This window comes from Lepisosteus platostomus, chromosome 14, assembly GCF_059453375.1.
Source record: "Lepisosteus platostomus isolate fLepPlt1 chromosome 14, fLepPlt1.hap1, whole genome shotgun sequence".
In the NCBI taxonomy this organism is placed as follows: Eukaryota; Metazoa; Chordata; class Actinopteri; order Semionotiformes; family Lepisosteidae; genus Lepisosteus; species Lepisosteus platostomus.
Window position 1 is genome coordinate 28,079,606 of NC_142624.1, and position 16,350 is coordinate 28,095,955.

Here is a 16,350-nt window from a genome sequence, read left to right on the forward strand (position 1 = left end):
CTAAAATCAGTTTCGATCAAGGTCTCTAAAACGAACAAGAAAAAGAGGATTTTCGGAGGGCAATTACGCTGTATTTATATAGAATAAGTGATTTATGAGCAATCTAATTTCTTGTTCGTTTAAAACAGTGAAATGTCAGCTGCAAAAGATCGCACCAGAAACAGCACTCTCTCTGCCTGTCATAGACGTTCAGGAAAGGCTGAATGAAGTCATGGTGATCAATAATAACAGTTGTAGGACAAGAAACAAAAGATAGTGAAAACTTAAGATTTTTAAGGCTAAAACTCAAATTCATTCTACAAATTAAGGCAAATGAAAATTCAGGACGTTAAAGTGCTAGAGGTGTAAAAAAATACAAAAATGCACATGAGCAAAACGTTTTAGAAATGGAGCAAACAGAATAAAAGCCATGCCTATAGTGCAGAAGAGGGATGCAGGAACACTTGCTTAGATATACAAAAAAATCACAAAAAGGTCTATGTTACAAAAGAACATGTAAACATGTACATCAATTTCCCTTCGCGATCAATAGTCTTATCTATAAACATGAAACAGAGTGAGGAATCAGAAATTAGCATGCATAAAAAACAGCAATTCTGTCAGTGAGCCCTAAATGAATTAATAGCAACTATGGTTTCATGGAGGGCTTCTCAGATAGTTGGGCATTTAGGTAAACTGCCAGGTGAAAGGACTTGTAAACATATTTTGTTAAAGCAAGTCAGTTTTTTCCGCAACACATAAAAGACATTTTTCCAAGAAAGTTTAGCGTTTGTCACTAATGAAACCACTAAATAAAGACATAAATATAGAAATCTTAAGATTTGTTTTATTTAATGTTGGTAGCAGGATGAACTGTCAGGTTGAGCTAAGTGTATATTTTGTCACAGGGTTGCTGCAAGATGTTAACAGTGAAAAGGGTATTTAGAAATGAGTTATTTCAAGATGAAAATTTTCAGAATAATTGCAAATCTAGCAGGATAGAGAAAGCACAGAAAACTGGCAGTTAGATTGATCAGATTAGTATGAAAAGTCATTTAGCAAAGGGAATGAGAAGAGTGACAAACTAGTATACTTTAGATCTTTTTTTCTGAACCAGGGAAAATCTGATCATGTTTCCCTATAACAATAATAAAAAACTTTATTTTATATATTACCATTAAAGGTGGCATCTTAAAGCAATATGGTAGATGTAAAAACAGATAAAAGGACCACAGATTACAAAGTAAATACATATAAGAAAGACAAGCAGTTAGAGGTGCGACCAAAATTAGAAAATGAAGCAGATACAGACACTAAGTCTTCTGAAAAGAAAGGTTCTGAGGTTAGATTTAAATGCACTCAGGGTACGTGACTGATATCACTGGGAATACAAATTGAGAGCTCTGGGGTGCAGCTGGAGAAGACCCTGTCACCCACAGAATGTAGATGTTCTTGAGGACAGCTAGAAGACCAGAGTCAGACAGACAAAGGTGGGGGAGTAGACGGATAATAAGCCATATACTGTAGGTACAGAATGAGGATGAGGAATTTGAAGTTGACTCGAAACCTGATAGGTAACCAGTGCAAGGACTTGAAAACAGGTGTAATGCATCCCTGATAGGATTCTCGCTGTCATATTCTGAACATATTGAAGATTGCTCAGTGTGGATTTAATTTCCCCAGTGAACAGGATGTGCATTTATTAATTCTAGGAAAAAAAAGCCTTTCTTAATTTCTCTAGTTCTTAGTTTCTCTAGTTCCCTTTAAAATAAACTATTATCCCACAATGCAGAGTATTAAATGGCCAGTATTTACACATGATATTTGTGATTTAAAGAAATGAACACAAGCAGCTTTTGGGGATTTAAGTGTTGGCTGAGTTATTGCAGGATAAAAGACTAGAGATGTTGGTAAGAAAAAGATAATTTTGGGAAAGCTAAGGAATACACTGATAACAAGAACACTTCCTAATGGGGTTAGGCATACTTTTGATGAAGATGATGAAGTTAACAGACTATATGTTTACATAGATACTGAAATGAGGATTGTATTTTAGATTTTGTGCAGTTACTAGTATTGAACTTTGTGTTGGATGCACATGAATTGAAGGAATGGGCAAACATAGCTGATGCGGATCCACAGAGCCAGCATATTAAGATGTTTATAATTAGAGGTAATTTGTTTAAATAACTAGGTATGGATACTGATGTGCAAGAGAGGTGGAAAGGCCAGCACTATAAAATATTTTATTCTCAGTGAGATGCTGCCATTTCATAGTGGGTTTCTAACACTGTGTATAGTCCATCTATTTCTAATCTCTTTATCCAGTACTGAGGATTTGGAGCCTATCCCAGTAAGCAACGGACACAAGGCAGAATACACCCTGGACATAGCGCCAGTCCATCACAGGACAGACAGACACAAACACACACACACCAGGGCCAGTTTTCCCATAAACCAATTAACTTACCAGTATGTTTTGGAGTGCGAGAGGGAGTCATATCACACATACGGAGAAAAACCATGTAACCCAGAGAGAACATGCAAACCCCACACACACAGGATGGCAGGAATTGAATCTAGGACCCCAGTGCTCCAAGATAGCAATGCTAACCACTTTGCCACCATTATAAATGGATGGATATCTTAGTTATCTTTCTAGTTCACAGGTTTGCATGCATAATTTAATTTTGAAAGGCGCTGAGACATCAGGTACTACTGTTGTATTTATGAAAAAGAAACAAAACAAAAAACATGCTAACAACTGTGCCATCCTACTCCTTAGTTAATACATTTTATTATTCATAAACAGTTAACATTGTTAGCAAAATATTTTGAATTATATTTAACCCTATTTTTTCTTTAGTTTTGTATTTAACTTATTATATGATAGTCAGACTTAATGTATATTTGAACAATGAAAATATATTTTTACAAGATTTTACATTAAGCACTTAAAATTAATATGGTTAATAATAGTAAACTGTAACAAGATCGGTTAAACTGCTAAGAAAATCCTTTCAGAGAAAATGTTTCAGGTGTGAAGAACAAACCTGTTCCCACACACCCTGCCCCCACTACCATTAGAATATACACAAACATTTTAGCATTTCATTCTGAGCAGAAGACCCTCACACCTGAAGAGTGCTGGCTGTGACGAATTAAACCGGTTTTACAGGTTTCAATCACAGATTGGGAATCAGTAAAGTAACACACAGCGCCACTGGATTTGATAATACTGTACCTAACCAAAATCCGCAATATGGAAACAGAACCTGTGTAATTGTTGATAGATGATGTACTCGTAACATTTTTTCAAGACGAACTACAACATTTAAAAAATGACTTGTATGTACTTGATATCTCTAATCAATCCACGGGTTCCAGCACAAAACGAAACTAAAACGCATACCGTTTCGCGCTTCTTATTAGTTGCTCAAAAGTAATTTGACCGTATGAAATGCATAATATAAACCTAGAAACATATACGTGAGCAGTACTTAAGCACTGTAGTATCGGTGTTAAGACATACCTCTCAAATACTGTAAATCAAGTTAAAAATATCTCAAGACCGATTCTGGTCGTAATGAAACCATGTTTCGTGTATGTTTTCTTTTTCATCTTGAAATAACTCATTTCTAAATACCTTTTTCACTGTTAACATCTTGTTAACGATTCCATATTATATTCCCTTTAAATCAAATTCTAAAAGTATGCTTGTTGACTCCGGTATCACGTTAGTTAAAGACTTCGAAGCTTACAATGTTTAGGGAGAAATGGAATACTGGTGTGTATTTTTTTCTTTTCATGATAGGTGTCGCATTTTAAATCATTTTCGTAGTTAGAAATTATGAAACGCCCTGTTAAAAGCAAGGAAGTTTTTATGCCCGTTGAAGTAAAACGAAATGCCTGACAAAGTATGGCTTGGACAGATTCCAAGTGCTTGTACAAATGTGCTAAAGAAATTATACTTTGAGTATACAGCTTGTCCAAAGTCATCCATTATTAATACAATTAGTAATATCTTCAGTAAAGGCTTTGATGCATAAATATTTCTGATAAAGTTAGGTTGTGTACTTTTGTCCAACTGAGCAATCTTGCTTTCATAAAATATACCAACATTTTAATGACTGATGATTAACATGCTGTAATACACAGTTCAAAATTAAAGGCTCAAATGCTGTACATGAGAGGTTAAGCTCCCCCTGGCGGTTTTACAAGGCGACGCCGGATAGTTAGTCACGTGACACACGTGAACCGCGTGATACCCCGGTGGGCGTGTCGCGGTATGCCGCGAAATACCTCACCCATTTTGAATGGCTGCATCTGTAGTCAGTGACCTCATATTTAAATACTCACAACCTTCCTTCAGCTGTAAGATTCAAATCTGCCTATAAAACCCAAATGAATCAGTTTTGACATCAGTTTGAGAAATGCTTTACAGTATGTGAAACTTGTATCTAATCCAAACAGAAAGACAAAGAGGATGTGAAGCTGAGTAGAAAATGTTTAATCAATAAGACTTTAATTCTCCAAGGCCTTGAATTTGACATTCACTCAGACCAAGGCAGAGCTCTGTTTGCAAGAACCTCATTTGCCCTTCCTGGTTTGAATGCTTATGTGAGAGTGCTGCTTTTCAGGAAGTTATTCTGTAAATAAAGCTTAGTGATATATAATCTAAACTGCTGACTCACTAGGTGAAAATGACAGGGAGATTTGCAGATAAAAACTAATGTGTTAAGCCGAACAATAGCCCATTATGAATCTAATTATCTGGAGTCTGAGAAGAGCCAATATGTACTTCTGAATGATACACATCTCTCTTCAGATGACACTGAAAAAGATGATGTATAATAATTAACGTCACTCTGATTAAAATCAAAATTAATGAAAAGCCATTTCAAATCAAACTGTTGTTTCAAGACAGATTACTTTATGTTTTTATGAATGTTTTATAGTGTATTCCACTGGAACAGGTGAAGTTGTTTCAAACTTTTTCTTATTCTGTATTTTAGATTTACAGATTACCACAAATATATTAATGTAAGGCAGAATTCTTCTGTTAACTGTCTTTTTCTTCACATTAAGAAGAACCTAATCTTTCGTAGTAACGAAACATTTTATTGTAGTGTTTTCAGTCAAACCTAATTCATTCTACAACATATTCCATACCTTGGATGCAACTGCAGTAACACCACTCCTTCTGCCATATACTGTATGTCAGAGCCTTGAAAGGAAGAATAATGTTCCCAACAATATAAACAGAGATTGGACTCCCAGATACTGTATGTTTTCAGATCAGTATTTGATTTTGCAGTCAAACAAGATATAATAGCCCCTTCTCAAGCTCTTAAACACAAAAAGCAAGACAACCAACTGGAAACCAATTTGGAAAAGGACTTTTAGAGCACACGAGGATCTGAGAACTTAATGAACATCCACAAATCTCATACAAACCCATTTTCCTCTTTAGTGTTCATTTACCTCCCAGATAAAATGAGTTTCAGTGTTCAGAGTTGAAGGTCTTTGTGGAAAGATGTGAGTGTCTCAGCAAGTTGTATCCAGCCAGAGTTAATCAACTGCAATATACCTTTTTTTTATTCTAGGTTCTGCTTGGCTTTTCCACTTATTCAGTTTGGCAGCTTTACTTCCAGGTTATGAATTACACAATGAATAAAAATAGGGTTTACCATGTAGTAAAAGTTAGATGCCAGGCCAGAAGATTTTGGTTCAAATCCTTTGCTGGATGCTGCTGTTGTACCCTGAAGCCAGGTGCTTGTCTCAGATTGCTCTAGTAAATGTCCTTACATAAAAATAGGTTGTCATTGTGAATGAGAATTTGTTCTCAGTTGACTACAGTATCTGGTCACATAAAGAATTTTATGCAGTTTTATCCCACCTTCCAAACAAATTAGCTAGGTTAGTTGGTGTCTCTAAATGATCTCTATGTGCATGTGTGAGTCTGCATTTGAATGCCCTGTGATGGCCTGATGTCCCATCCAGGGTATAGTCCTGCCTTGTGCTGTGTGTATCTGTGACCTGAGCTCACCATTACCTAAACAGGAAACAGCTATGTCTAGTGGATGGATACATTTATGTGAGTTGCATAGAGTTTGAGATACAGAATATCTGAAGTCTTGACAGGGCAATTATACTTTATTATATCATATACCCTGTATTTCAAATATAAGGAAAATATTTTACCTGTAACCTTATTGGTGTGTTTTTTCCAAATAAAATATTAAGCACATCTGTAAATATGAAGACAATTGCAGTTTTGACAGTAGACATAAATAAATGAAACCTCCTCAATGGTTCTCTTCTTGGTATGAAAAGAGAACAGGCTTAAACACAGTCTAACTGAGACACATTGATCAGCTCTGATATCTTTCCTTATTCTTAGACTAAGGTCTGTAGCATGTGAGTGATAAAACCCTAAGTAAAATCAATATCAACAGATTAGTGCTGATGTCATTAGGCTACAGGTCTGCAATATCCCTGCAGCCTCGCATATCTCCAGTTGTAGAATGTTTTTTCTGTGACTGTAAGCCAGCATTATTTTTACAGTTCAGCGATTGAATGTGACATAGCTTCACTTACAAGACCTGTGAAATTCTTCTGTCAGACTAATTTTATCAAAGGCAGTGTCGCGTCATTTATATATGTAGAAATCACCAGTCCGTGTTTTAACTTAAAGTGAAAAATGTGACAAGCACGCCCTCTGAAGTAAACAACCAATCCAAGTGACATCTTTATAAAAGCAGAATTTTAAAATCCCAGAAAATCCCGTAGTCCAATATATGTTTAAAGTGCTGAAGTTTGGATCTGTGGTCCATTCACTTTTAACTCCTAGAACGATGCTGCTGGTTCTTGCCTTCGGCAAACATAAGACAGTGCTGATGTTCTGGACCTATGTCAGCATAGCTGGAGGGTGGATTTTAATAAATAAATGCATCAGAATGTAAATTAGTTTAGCTTTCGCAGTATTTTTATTCCTAGTAGTGGTCCTATTGTTGTAATTCATCTGTTTTATTTATCCCAAATTTATTTGAAAAGAATATTTATTATAATAGGGAAATTGTGCATTAAAGTAAACAGGCAGGCACCAGTTTGCATCAGCAATTGATATTAATGCCATTTAATACAGTATTTGGAAAAGGAACCATGTATATTTAATTCCTTATGATTGCAGCTTATGATTTACAGTATGTTTAAAGTCCAAAAATGGAATGCTGTTTAGCTTTTTTTAATTTAAAAGAACACCTGAGAAAGTGGAGAAAGAACAACAGACTCTGTTAACACAGGCCTCATAAAAATCTAAATTAAAAAGACAATAGTGTTTAATCCTTGCTAAAACTGAATGTACTGGAGATCCTGGATCCTGGAAGAGAACAGTACTTTCTATATTTAGCAACAGTGAAAATAAGCATTTCTTATCTGCTTTAGATTATGCAGCTGACGCACTATCTGTGATTTTTATCCTGAAAATGTCCAAAACTGAAAAGAATTGTGAAAGATTAGGTCTCTTACACTGTAGATCTCAACAATCATTTAAACAACGTGTGATTAATAAGAAGTCCTACCTTAATGGCATTTGAGCAATTGCAAATTTCAAATGTTTGGTGGTTTAGAAGGGTAATATTGTTTGCAACAATAAAATGCTCAAGCAGTGAAAAGCTTTAATCCATTGTTAATTAAAATAGAGGTGACATTCAGCAGGTGACAGGATAAGATGTCCCCCTGTTGTTATGTTTTTTATTATAGTATGGTGATCCATATGGTCTGGTAAATGAATTCCCCAAATTGGGTTTCTTTACAGTAGCTCTCCAACCCATCCCAGGAGCTAAATGTAAAGCCTGGACTATACAGTGTATACAGTTTCATCCCTCTTGAAATCTGAGAAAAAGAAAACAAAATCTGTTTGTATTTGACAAATGCAGTTGAAGGGATCATTAGTGAATATGCAGAACATACATTTGACTGTAATTGTATCCTATATGTTTCATTAACTTTTCTTAGAAGAACAAAAGAAAAATCCATCTGTAATTACAAAAGTTTTTTTTATTGTGTTATGGTGGTTCAATCTAGATTGAGAACTAAGCTTTTACCTCCTAAACCTTTATTAAGCCTACATTTTCTCATTTAAGTTTTATGTTTTATTCTATAGCATTAGTAACTGAATATCTACACAAATAAATATTGAATAAAATATTGAGGAATGTTAATTTTAAAAAGCATAGTACAGAATACAAAACCTGTTAATGTTATTTGTTTAAAAGTATTTTTACATTTCTGCATCCAGTGAATTGGTGAATCATGTCTAAGTTTTTAATGGTACTGACCTTAAACCCATGAAAAGTCAAGAAAATATTTGTGAATTTTGGGGTTACTATAGTTGTGTGCATGTGTGGGGTAAGCAAATTTATTGATTAGTGTCATCACATGGCGTTGTAAAGAAGTTTAGAGAATGACTCTTGTGTATGTTTTAAGAATTTCAAAACCACGTTGGAATGTGGGAAAGTGACATGTATACTTAAATGAGGAGTCCAGATGCAGGTCAGAGTGTTTATTTTCAGTAGTTTGGCCTTCATTAAAAGATGTTTAAATGGCGTGAAATTTCTTGCTTCACTTGATGCAAAATAAGTGTTCCTGGTAGATGGGCCGTATGAGGAATAAGAATGTTTCATTAAAAGGAGGAATTCCCCCTTGATCTGCAGTCCATGGATTTTAAAGGCAGGGAGTTGTCCCATTAAAGCAGAACTTGTAAATTCAGCGCAACAGACGTGTGTTATATTTAGCAGACGGTAAGCGTTCTGCTAATTAACGCTACTGGCAGTGGGAATGTGAGAATTCAATTTTGGAAGGAACTGTGCAAGTGCTGTTAATGCACCTCCTGATAGTGGTTGGAAACAGAAATTGACAGAAATAAATGTTAAAACTGCTGCAGTTGCACAACTGGGATCTTTTGTACTGCCCTATTATTACATATCAGCCATCAAGCCAGAAGGAAAAACTGTTTAATTTTCTACTTTTCTTAAGGAATATATTTGAGAAATTAAATGAGCTTGGAAAATACTTTCCAGAAAAAACAGTTTCTTTCTCTTCTTTTGACTACGTTTCATCTCTGTGCTCCAGAGTATGACAAGTTAATTTCAGTGTGTCATTATGGGAAATGACTAATTTGTACCTCTGGGCTGAGGACTTTGTAAAGGAAAATTTTCTGTTTGAATTTACGCATAGGCATTTTGGGAATAACATACTTATTTCTTACATACAGTATAGGCCTAACCATAATGGTAATATGGTTAATAATATAATAATAAATAATATATATATAATATATACTGTATATTATTTCTTTAATGGAGTCTTTATTTTTGGCCTATTTGTCTATAATTGTATAACCATGTGTTTGGTTGTTTCATGAAAGAAAGGCACTGACATACATAATGGCATGCTCTCTGTTGAACATTATTCAGCTTTTTGCTCTTGACTTTTTTTCTCATGGTCAGAACTATACATATGCCAGGGAAGTTGGGAAAGTTTAAGTTTAATCAAATGAAAGGCAGTGATCGCGAAAGACTGGTACTGTAGCTTCCCAACTATTAATGAGGTGCTCACACTATGTTTTAAAATAATTGCATTGTAAGCGCCTAGTCAATATTTACATACAGTAACTCCTTCTGGTGTCTTTAAAAATAAGTACAGTACACATGATCTAACAGTTTAACTTGGAATGTCCACTGTCGATGGGAAAGCACACATGCACAGTGTGTGAAGGACTTGGACAAGGGCAGCATCGTGGGAGTAGTTTGCAACCATGGAACCACGATTCCAGCTGGAAGGATTTGCTGCCTTTGGTGTCATGGGTGCTCTTCGCAGATGGGCTGTATGAGGAATGGGCTATGAGGGTACAGAGGCAGGTCAAGAAGAATGTGCAAATCAGGAAGCCAGTATCAATAACAACCAGTAGTTGTCATGAAATGACTGGGCATCATATCAGTTTACAATTTACCATTCTAACTTCCAAAGCAAACCCGGATTGCTCTCATGCTGGGTCATCACGATCACTTCCCGATCTTTTTAATCTTTTACTGCACACAGAGGTCTGTTGGCTCAGCAAAGGCAAAGTATTCAATCACTTTATTTCCCCTACGTCAGTAGCCAAAGCTTTCACGGAGTCGAGAATCACCCCGACATCAGACATAGTGTGGCTGCCTGATGTGGCATTTCTAACAAATCCCAACCACAGGACAATTACAGACCTGATTAGTGTAGTGGAAGCTTTTAGAAGTTTCAAAACCTAACCTTAGGTTACAGCAAATGTAGAAGAGGAAACTGTAATTGTTCCTTCTGTGCTTCATTCTGGCAGAAAATGAAGTTGCTGCTGGCCTCTTGGACATTAGCGAGGACAGTGACCTCTTATCTATGCCTGGATTCAACAACAGATTTAATGATTTTCAGCAGCTGGAGCTCCTCATGATGTTTACTTCAAACCCTACAGTACATTAAAGTGGAACTTTAATTGTGTACTTTTGGAAGTGTAGATCATCAATCTGTCAAAATGGCAACTGCAATTTAATTAAAAAATCATCCATTACTGATTTTGGGAGGGTTGTGGATTTGGAGCAATACAGTACAGTAACATCTGTACAGGAGCAATGAACTGAACTACCATGTTTGATATGTTTGCATATCAGCCATATCATTAACTCTATAAAATCAAACCTCTCTGACCAATGAACATCCTAACAGGACACAAGTTGTGGGGTTGTAGGAGCACATCATACAGTTTGGATTATTACTGTAGACTGAAAGGTGTAATTCCTTTTGAATTTCATTTTAAATATAGATTTTATAATTCAGTTGTAACAGCTGTGTACAGTATTGATCAATTAATATACAGTATTTTAAATATATGTTTTAAGTACTGTAGCTCAGGATTGGGCAGTGCAGTGGCTCTGTAGCTAAGGATCTGCGGCTGTGGCTGGAAGGTTGCCGGTTCAAATCCTGTGGCCAGCAGAGGAATCCTACTCCCTTGGGCCCCTGAGCAAGGCCCTTAACCCCAACTGCTCCAGGGGTGCCGTTTAAATGGCTGACCCTGCACTCTGACCCCAAACTTCTCTCCCTGTCTGTGTGTCTCATGGAGAGCAAGTTGGGGTATGCAAAAAGACAAATTCCTAATACAAGAAATTGTATATGGCCAATAAAGTGATCTTATCATTTTCATTGATCAGAAGCAGACTTATAAAATTGGTGTTATTGAGCAGAGGTTTGGGTAGAGTTTCAATTCTAATTTTGCATTTCTGCTTCCCCATGCATAAAAGTTCAGTGACTGAACATGGCATCGTGTATCTTTCTAGCACTGCTCCCTCCACTCCAACATCACAGGTGCAGCAGGTCTCCCTGGCTCATTCCTCAGAAATGAGGAGGGATGTGACAGCACTGAACTCCGACCAGAACTGTCATTTCCCCATCCAGGAGAATTCAAGCAAAAGTACTAAGCATGCCATCTCTTTGTCAGCTCGTTTCATCATTAGTAGAATCTGACAGAAAAACTGAAGAAACGTTTTTAGACAATCGAGAGAGTGTTGTGTGAATATAGGTTATCCTACAGCCTGGATATGCTTGAGGAATGCAAGAAACTGTAAAACACTGTTCACCAGTCTAGGTAGGAAGTAAGGGAGTTGCCTGTAAAGCACTGATATGTGTAACAATATTATTGTCTGATGTTGTTTTCTTGTACAACAGTGCTGTTCTTTTCTGTTTTGCGTGCAATGATAATTTATTCAGTAATGAAATCAGTAATTGTTTTGATTCATTGGAATGTACAACCAGTAATATGTGCATTGCAAAAGCACTATTAGCAGCATGTTTGTATAGACTGTACAGACTGAATTGCAAAATGATCAAGTAAAATATAATAACTTATTAGTCTTTGCTGCAATATTTAAACAAAAAAGTTAGAATGCCTATTATTTATATAATATAATAATGTATGTTGCCTGTCATTTATATACTTAGCACATTAACGGAATGTATTGCACAAAAAGTTAGTTTAATGTACCATGCAATGTGATCTTTTCCTGTCACCTCCAGTATCAGCCTGCAGACCCTGGCTTGCACCCTGACTTTGATGGGAGTCAACATTATTTGTCATTCCCAGAAACATTTTGGCTAATTGGCCAATCACAAATTTCTTAACAACCATCATCTCCACCGTCATCCCTCCTCCTTAATCTGTAGCCCACTCTTGTTAAACAAGATCTCTTAAGCAAGAAACAGGTTAGGAACGCCAGATATGGTAGTCCATTTGCTCTCCTTGTAATGCATGTGTACCTTCTTTTTAACAAACAGCTACCTTCCCTTTTGTAATTATTATATCTAATTATAAATATGAAGACTACAGTATATACAATACAGTGTGCAGGTATTTATAAACACACATATATAAATATATACAGTATATGCCAACATAATCATGTAATGTTTTGTCAATATATAAATACAGTGTATGATATATACAGTATATGTACTGTATGTTGACATGATCCTTATGAAATGTTTTGTCTCTATACTTGCTATAGTAGAATATGTGCTGTTTGCTTCTCAAGTTCTTGATTCTGAACATTTCAGTTCCTGCTTGACAGCCTCTATTTATAGTCTGCTGAGTTGTATGCCTAAGGATTATCCTGAGAAACAGCCTCCCTGACAGAGCTCTTTTAATATGCAAACACAAAAATGCAACACACTTTGCACCATCATCAGAAACATGAGCTGACCACAGACACTTACACTAATGCTGTACCCTTGAGTGAAGTATGATTCTGAAATTTCATTTTGATGTTCAGGTTCAAATAACACTTTGTCCTGATCATGGTCATTTAGAGCGAAAATATTTTTACTCGTGTTAGTATTTTGCCTGGTGATCACAATCAAGCCATGGGGATGGAGATGACATTTGGCAGTATAAAATGTTGAAAGGGGAATAATATTTAGGAATCATTCTCTTGTTGAATTCATTTTTAATTTTAAAATCAGTGCCAATCACTTTAATGGAAACCTTGAACAGATTTTCAATAAATCAGGTTTCAAAGTGCTTAAACAAAGACAGGCTGCCACCAGCATACCTCTGGTATTGCTATTTTCGGTTTCTTCAATTCCAATGTTATTGTGAGATTTTGGAAATAATTAAATTCTGGCTAGCTATAAAGGATTGTCATAGACAATGCTGCCAACATTAATTTTCAGCATAATCTATTAACATTACTGTTCAATTGTGCTGAAGTGGACACAGCTGCAAACTACGGCTAAATATGGAGATTGCCACCTAATGCACCACCATACAGCTGGCCCACTGTAGCTTTTTGCTTCTTTCACTTCCTTTGTCCTTTGCATACATTGTATTTCTGCTCCTCTTCTTTTTCATTCATATGTGCATTCAGGATACATTCTGACAGTATTGTTAGTTCCATTTGTAGTTTTTGTAATTAGTGGTGTTAAATGTTAATCTTCTGCCATGAAATTCAACATTTTCAGTTTCAATGTATTATTTTTTTCACTATGCTATAGTGCATCTACATTACTTAACATGGTATCTTATCATCATTTTTATATCTGGAAAAAAAAAACAGTGTTTACTTAGTTATTGTATGAATGGGTCTAGACATTCTCTCACCACATAAGAGATCGCTCTACCATGAAAGTAAGGTGATTCTTTTGTAACTTTCCCGTCTGTTGCTAAAGGCCAAGAGAGTGCCTGCCAGAGTATCAGGTCAGGTTTCACTTGCAAACAATTGTCCTACCTGTTACAAATGCTGTTATCACCAGTACCAGGGCATTTCCCCAATATAATCAGATACATCTGCCACACTGACAGTCTTTTGTGGCATTTTGTGTACCCTTTAGCTCACACTTGCTCTGAAAGCTTGCTCAGTTTGACATGTGCTGACCATACATACAGCACTGAAATGAAGGCTGCTTAATCTGGCTTCAGAGATGCTATGTTCCTTCTTATTACAAAACATGTCCCCAGCCCATCAGATTCAGTCACAACATGCAAACAGCACGAGCTGTTTGTTCAACTCAAACAGTCCTCAGCAGTGCTTCTTTAACAATGCCCAGCTACACTATTTCTTAGCCAGTTGCATATTAGTGAATCTAATTACCCATTATACCCTTCCTATAATAACTACAGCAGCAGCACCAACAGCAAAAATAACAACCCAGTTCATTGCTACTAAGCTATTATGTCAGAATTGTTCTTCAACTCCCATAAGAAAATTGATGCAATTTCTTTAATATGTTAAAGAAGAGAATTGTCACACTGTTTTGAAATTTTATTTGCAGTTCTCTAACTGTGCAGTCTGATTCTTTATTGTTCTTTTACTTAGATGTATATTTGTCTTGCTAATGAACTTTCCTTCTACGAATTTCAGAATAAAAGAATGGGTGGGAGCACTTTGTAAACGTGGCTAATTGTCAAAGCAAAAAAAAAAGAATCGAAAACGAAAGAATCACACAATTTTTGTTAAATCTGAAAAAAAAAAATGTAAAAATTCAAGCTCTGTACATTGCAGAAAAGGTCCTCATTAATTTGATCATGTGAAGTAATTATATTGGAGCCATACTTTACATCTCATCAGGATTATTTTTTTAAATGGTGTCATTTGGTAATATTAATTACAGTGAGACAACAACAGGATAATGCAGAGAAAAGTTGTTATCATTTTCAATTCCAGTTTCTTGTGAATTATGCTGTCAAAGATTGGATGTTTGTCAATATATACAAATATAAAATTATAATGTATGTTTTCTTTAATTCATAGGATCCATTTTCATGTGCAGCACTCATATAATCCCAGTGAAGAATGAAGAAGGGGTAGTGATGATGTTCATTCTAAATTTCGATTATGTGTTGGATGAAGGAAGCAGCGACTCTTTAGAGAGACTTAACCACACCTCGCCTGCCAAATCTGAGCACCGTGAGTATCATCTATACTGCTATTTGTTTGTTAATGAACATATGCCATTGATCATGCACTTTTTAAAACAATAAACATATTTGTCCCTTTATAATAGTATACACTATCTCAGTATGATCTGTATTAGACATAGCACTAGAGAACCTGTGGGGATCTTTGTAGTGTCATTGTTTACCACATAGAGTGCTTAACATACAGTACAGTATGCATGGCATCAGCAATTCTTGCATGTGGACTTACTGCCTATGCTGTCACAGGACTTGTATACAGTAAGTGGGTTCACTAGGATCAGTAAGTTAGCCCACGTATGCTCAGAAGAGTTCATGTTCAATGATTTGCCAGCTTTCATATTTATGCTGCTGTCCCACGCTGAGATATACTGTACAAGGAGTTTGCTCCTAGATGTCTCCCCTTTGCTTCTACAATGTCCTTATGTTCTAGGAGACAAAAAATTGTGAGTGTTCTGAAAGTTTGTATAGCACAAGGCCAATACATTATCCATTACAATAGTTTCTAAACTCCTACTTATCAAGCATACCATTGCTTTTCAGTTTACTAAAGTCAATCAGAAACTTAGGACTTCTCTAGAACAGTGACATTACCGTTGACATGCTTAACATGTGCTTTGAAGTCTTATTTATATATAATTTTTATCTCAACATGGTTTCCTGGCCTTACTGTGTCCAGTCTCTTTAGATGGTGCCATAATCTGTGAGGTGACCAACTCCTAGCACAATGGGGACTTAACCCCTTTAAAAACTGTGGGTTTTACAAAGACTAACAATTTACTCTTTATATTATCCTTCTTATTAAGTGACAAACATCAACAGATGGGCAGTCCTACACTGCTATATACAATATCAAAAAGGTTCCCTTTCTGAATGTTGATTTAACATACAGTAATATAAAGGGTAGTAGGCTTTATCATCATGTTTTTTTGGATTTATTTATGGTAATTGCCATCAAACTCTTCCATAGTTAAATTAATTTAATTTCTATATGATTTTCAAATATTTCACGATTCTGTGATAACAACTTGGAGATGTCATACAAGCAATTCATAGGTAAAATTATTGGTGTGAAGTAAAAATATTTCTTTATTTCCAATCAAAACTAAGAATATTATTCCAGCAATGATCATTGCAACAGCCATAAGGCGCATGCATTAGTTTGCAGTTGGCAAATAGTCTGTAGTGAGATTATCAAGAGAAATAAAACAGTAGCTGTATAAATTCTGTTGTTGCCTGGATGCCTATTAAATATTTAGGGATTTGATGCTCCAAAAAAGCTGCCTTTGCTTTTGTTTGCTTCGTCACTTCTGGAATTCCTCGCTGTTTTGTGTTATTTATAGACCTTGCATTTTAGAAAATGGGTAGTACATCTGAGG

The 16,350-nt window shown here is 35.8% G+C and overlaps 1 protein-coding gene across 5 annotated transcripts in view; it reads left to right on the forward strand.

The window, feature by feature from the left end:
* The window catches only part of kcnh7b (potassium channel, voltage gated eag related subfamily H, member 7b), a 94,144-nt gene that overhangs the window by 23,202 nt on the left and 54,592 nt on the right, over positions 1-16,350 (forward strand). For all 5 annotated transcript variants that reach the window (XM_088605447.1, XM_088605449.1, XM_088605448.1 and 2 more), the window contains exon 3: positions 14,808-14,963. In XM_088605447.1, coding sequence (XP_088461573.1) covers positions 14,808-14,963 — 156 coding nt within the window. The remainder of the gene's footprint in view (positions 1-14,807; positions 14,964-16,350) is intronic.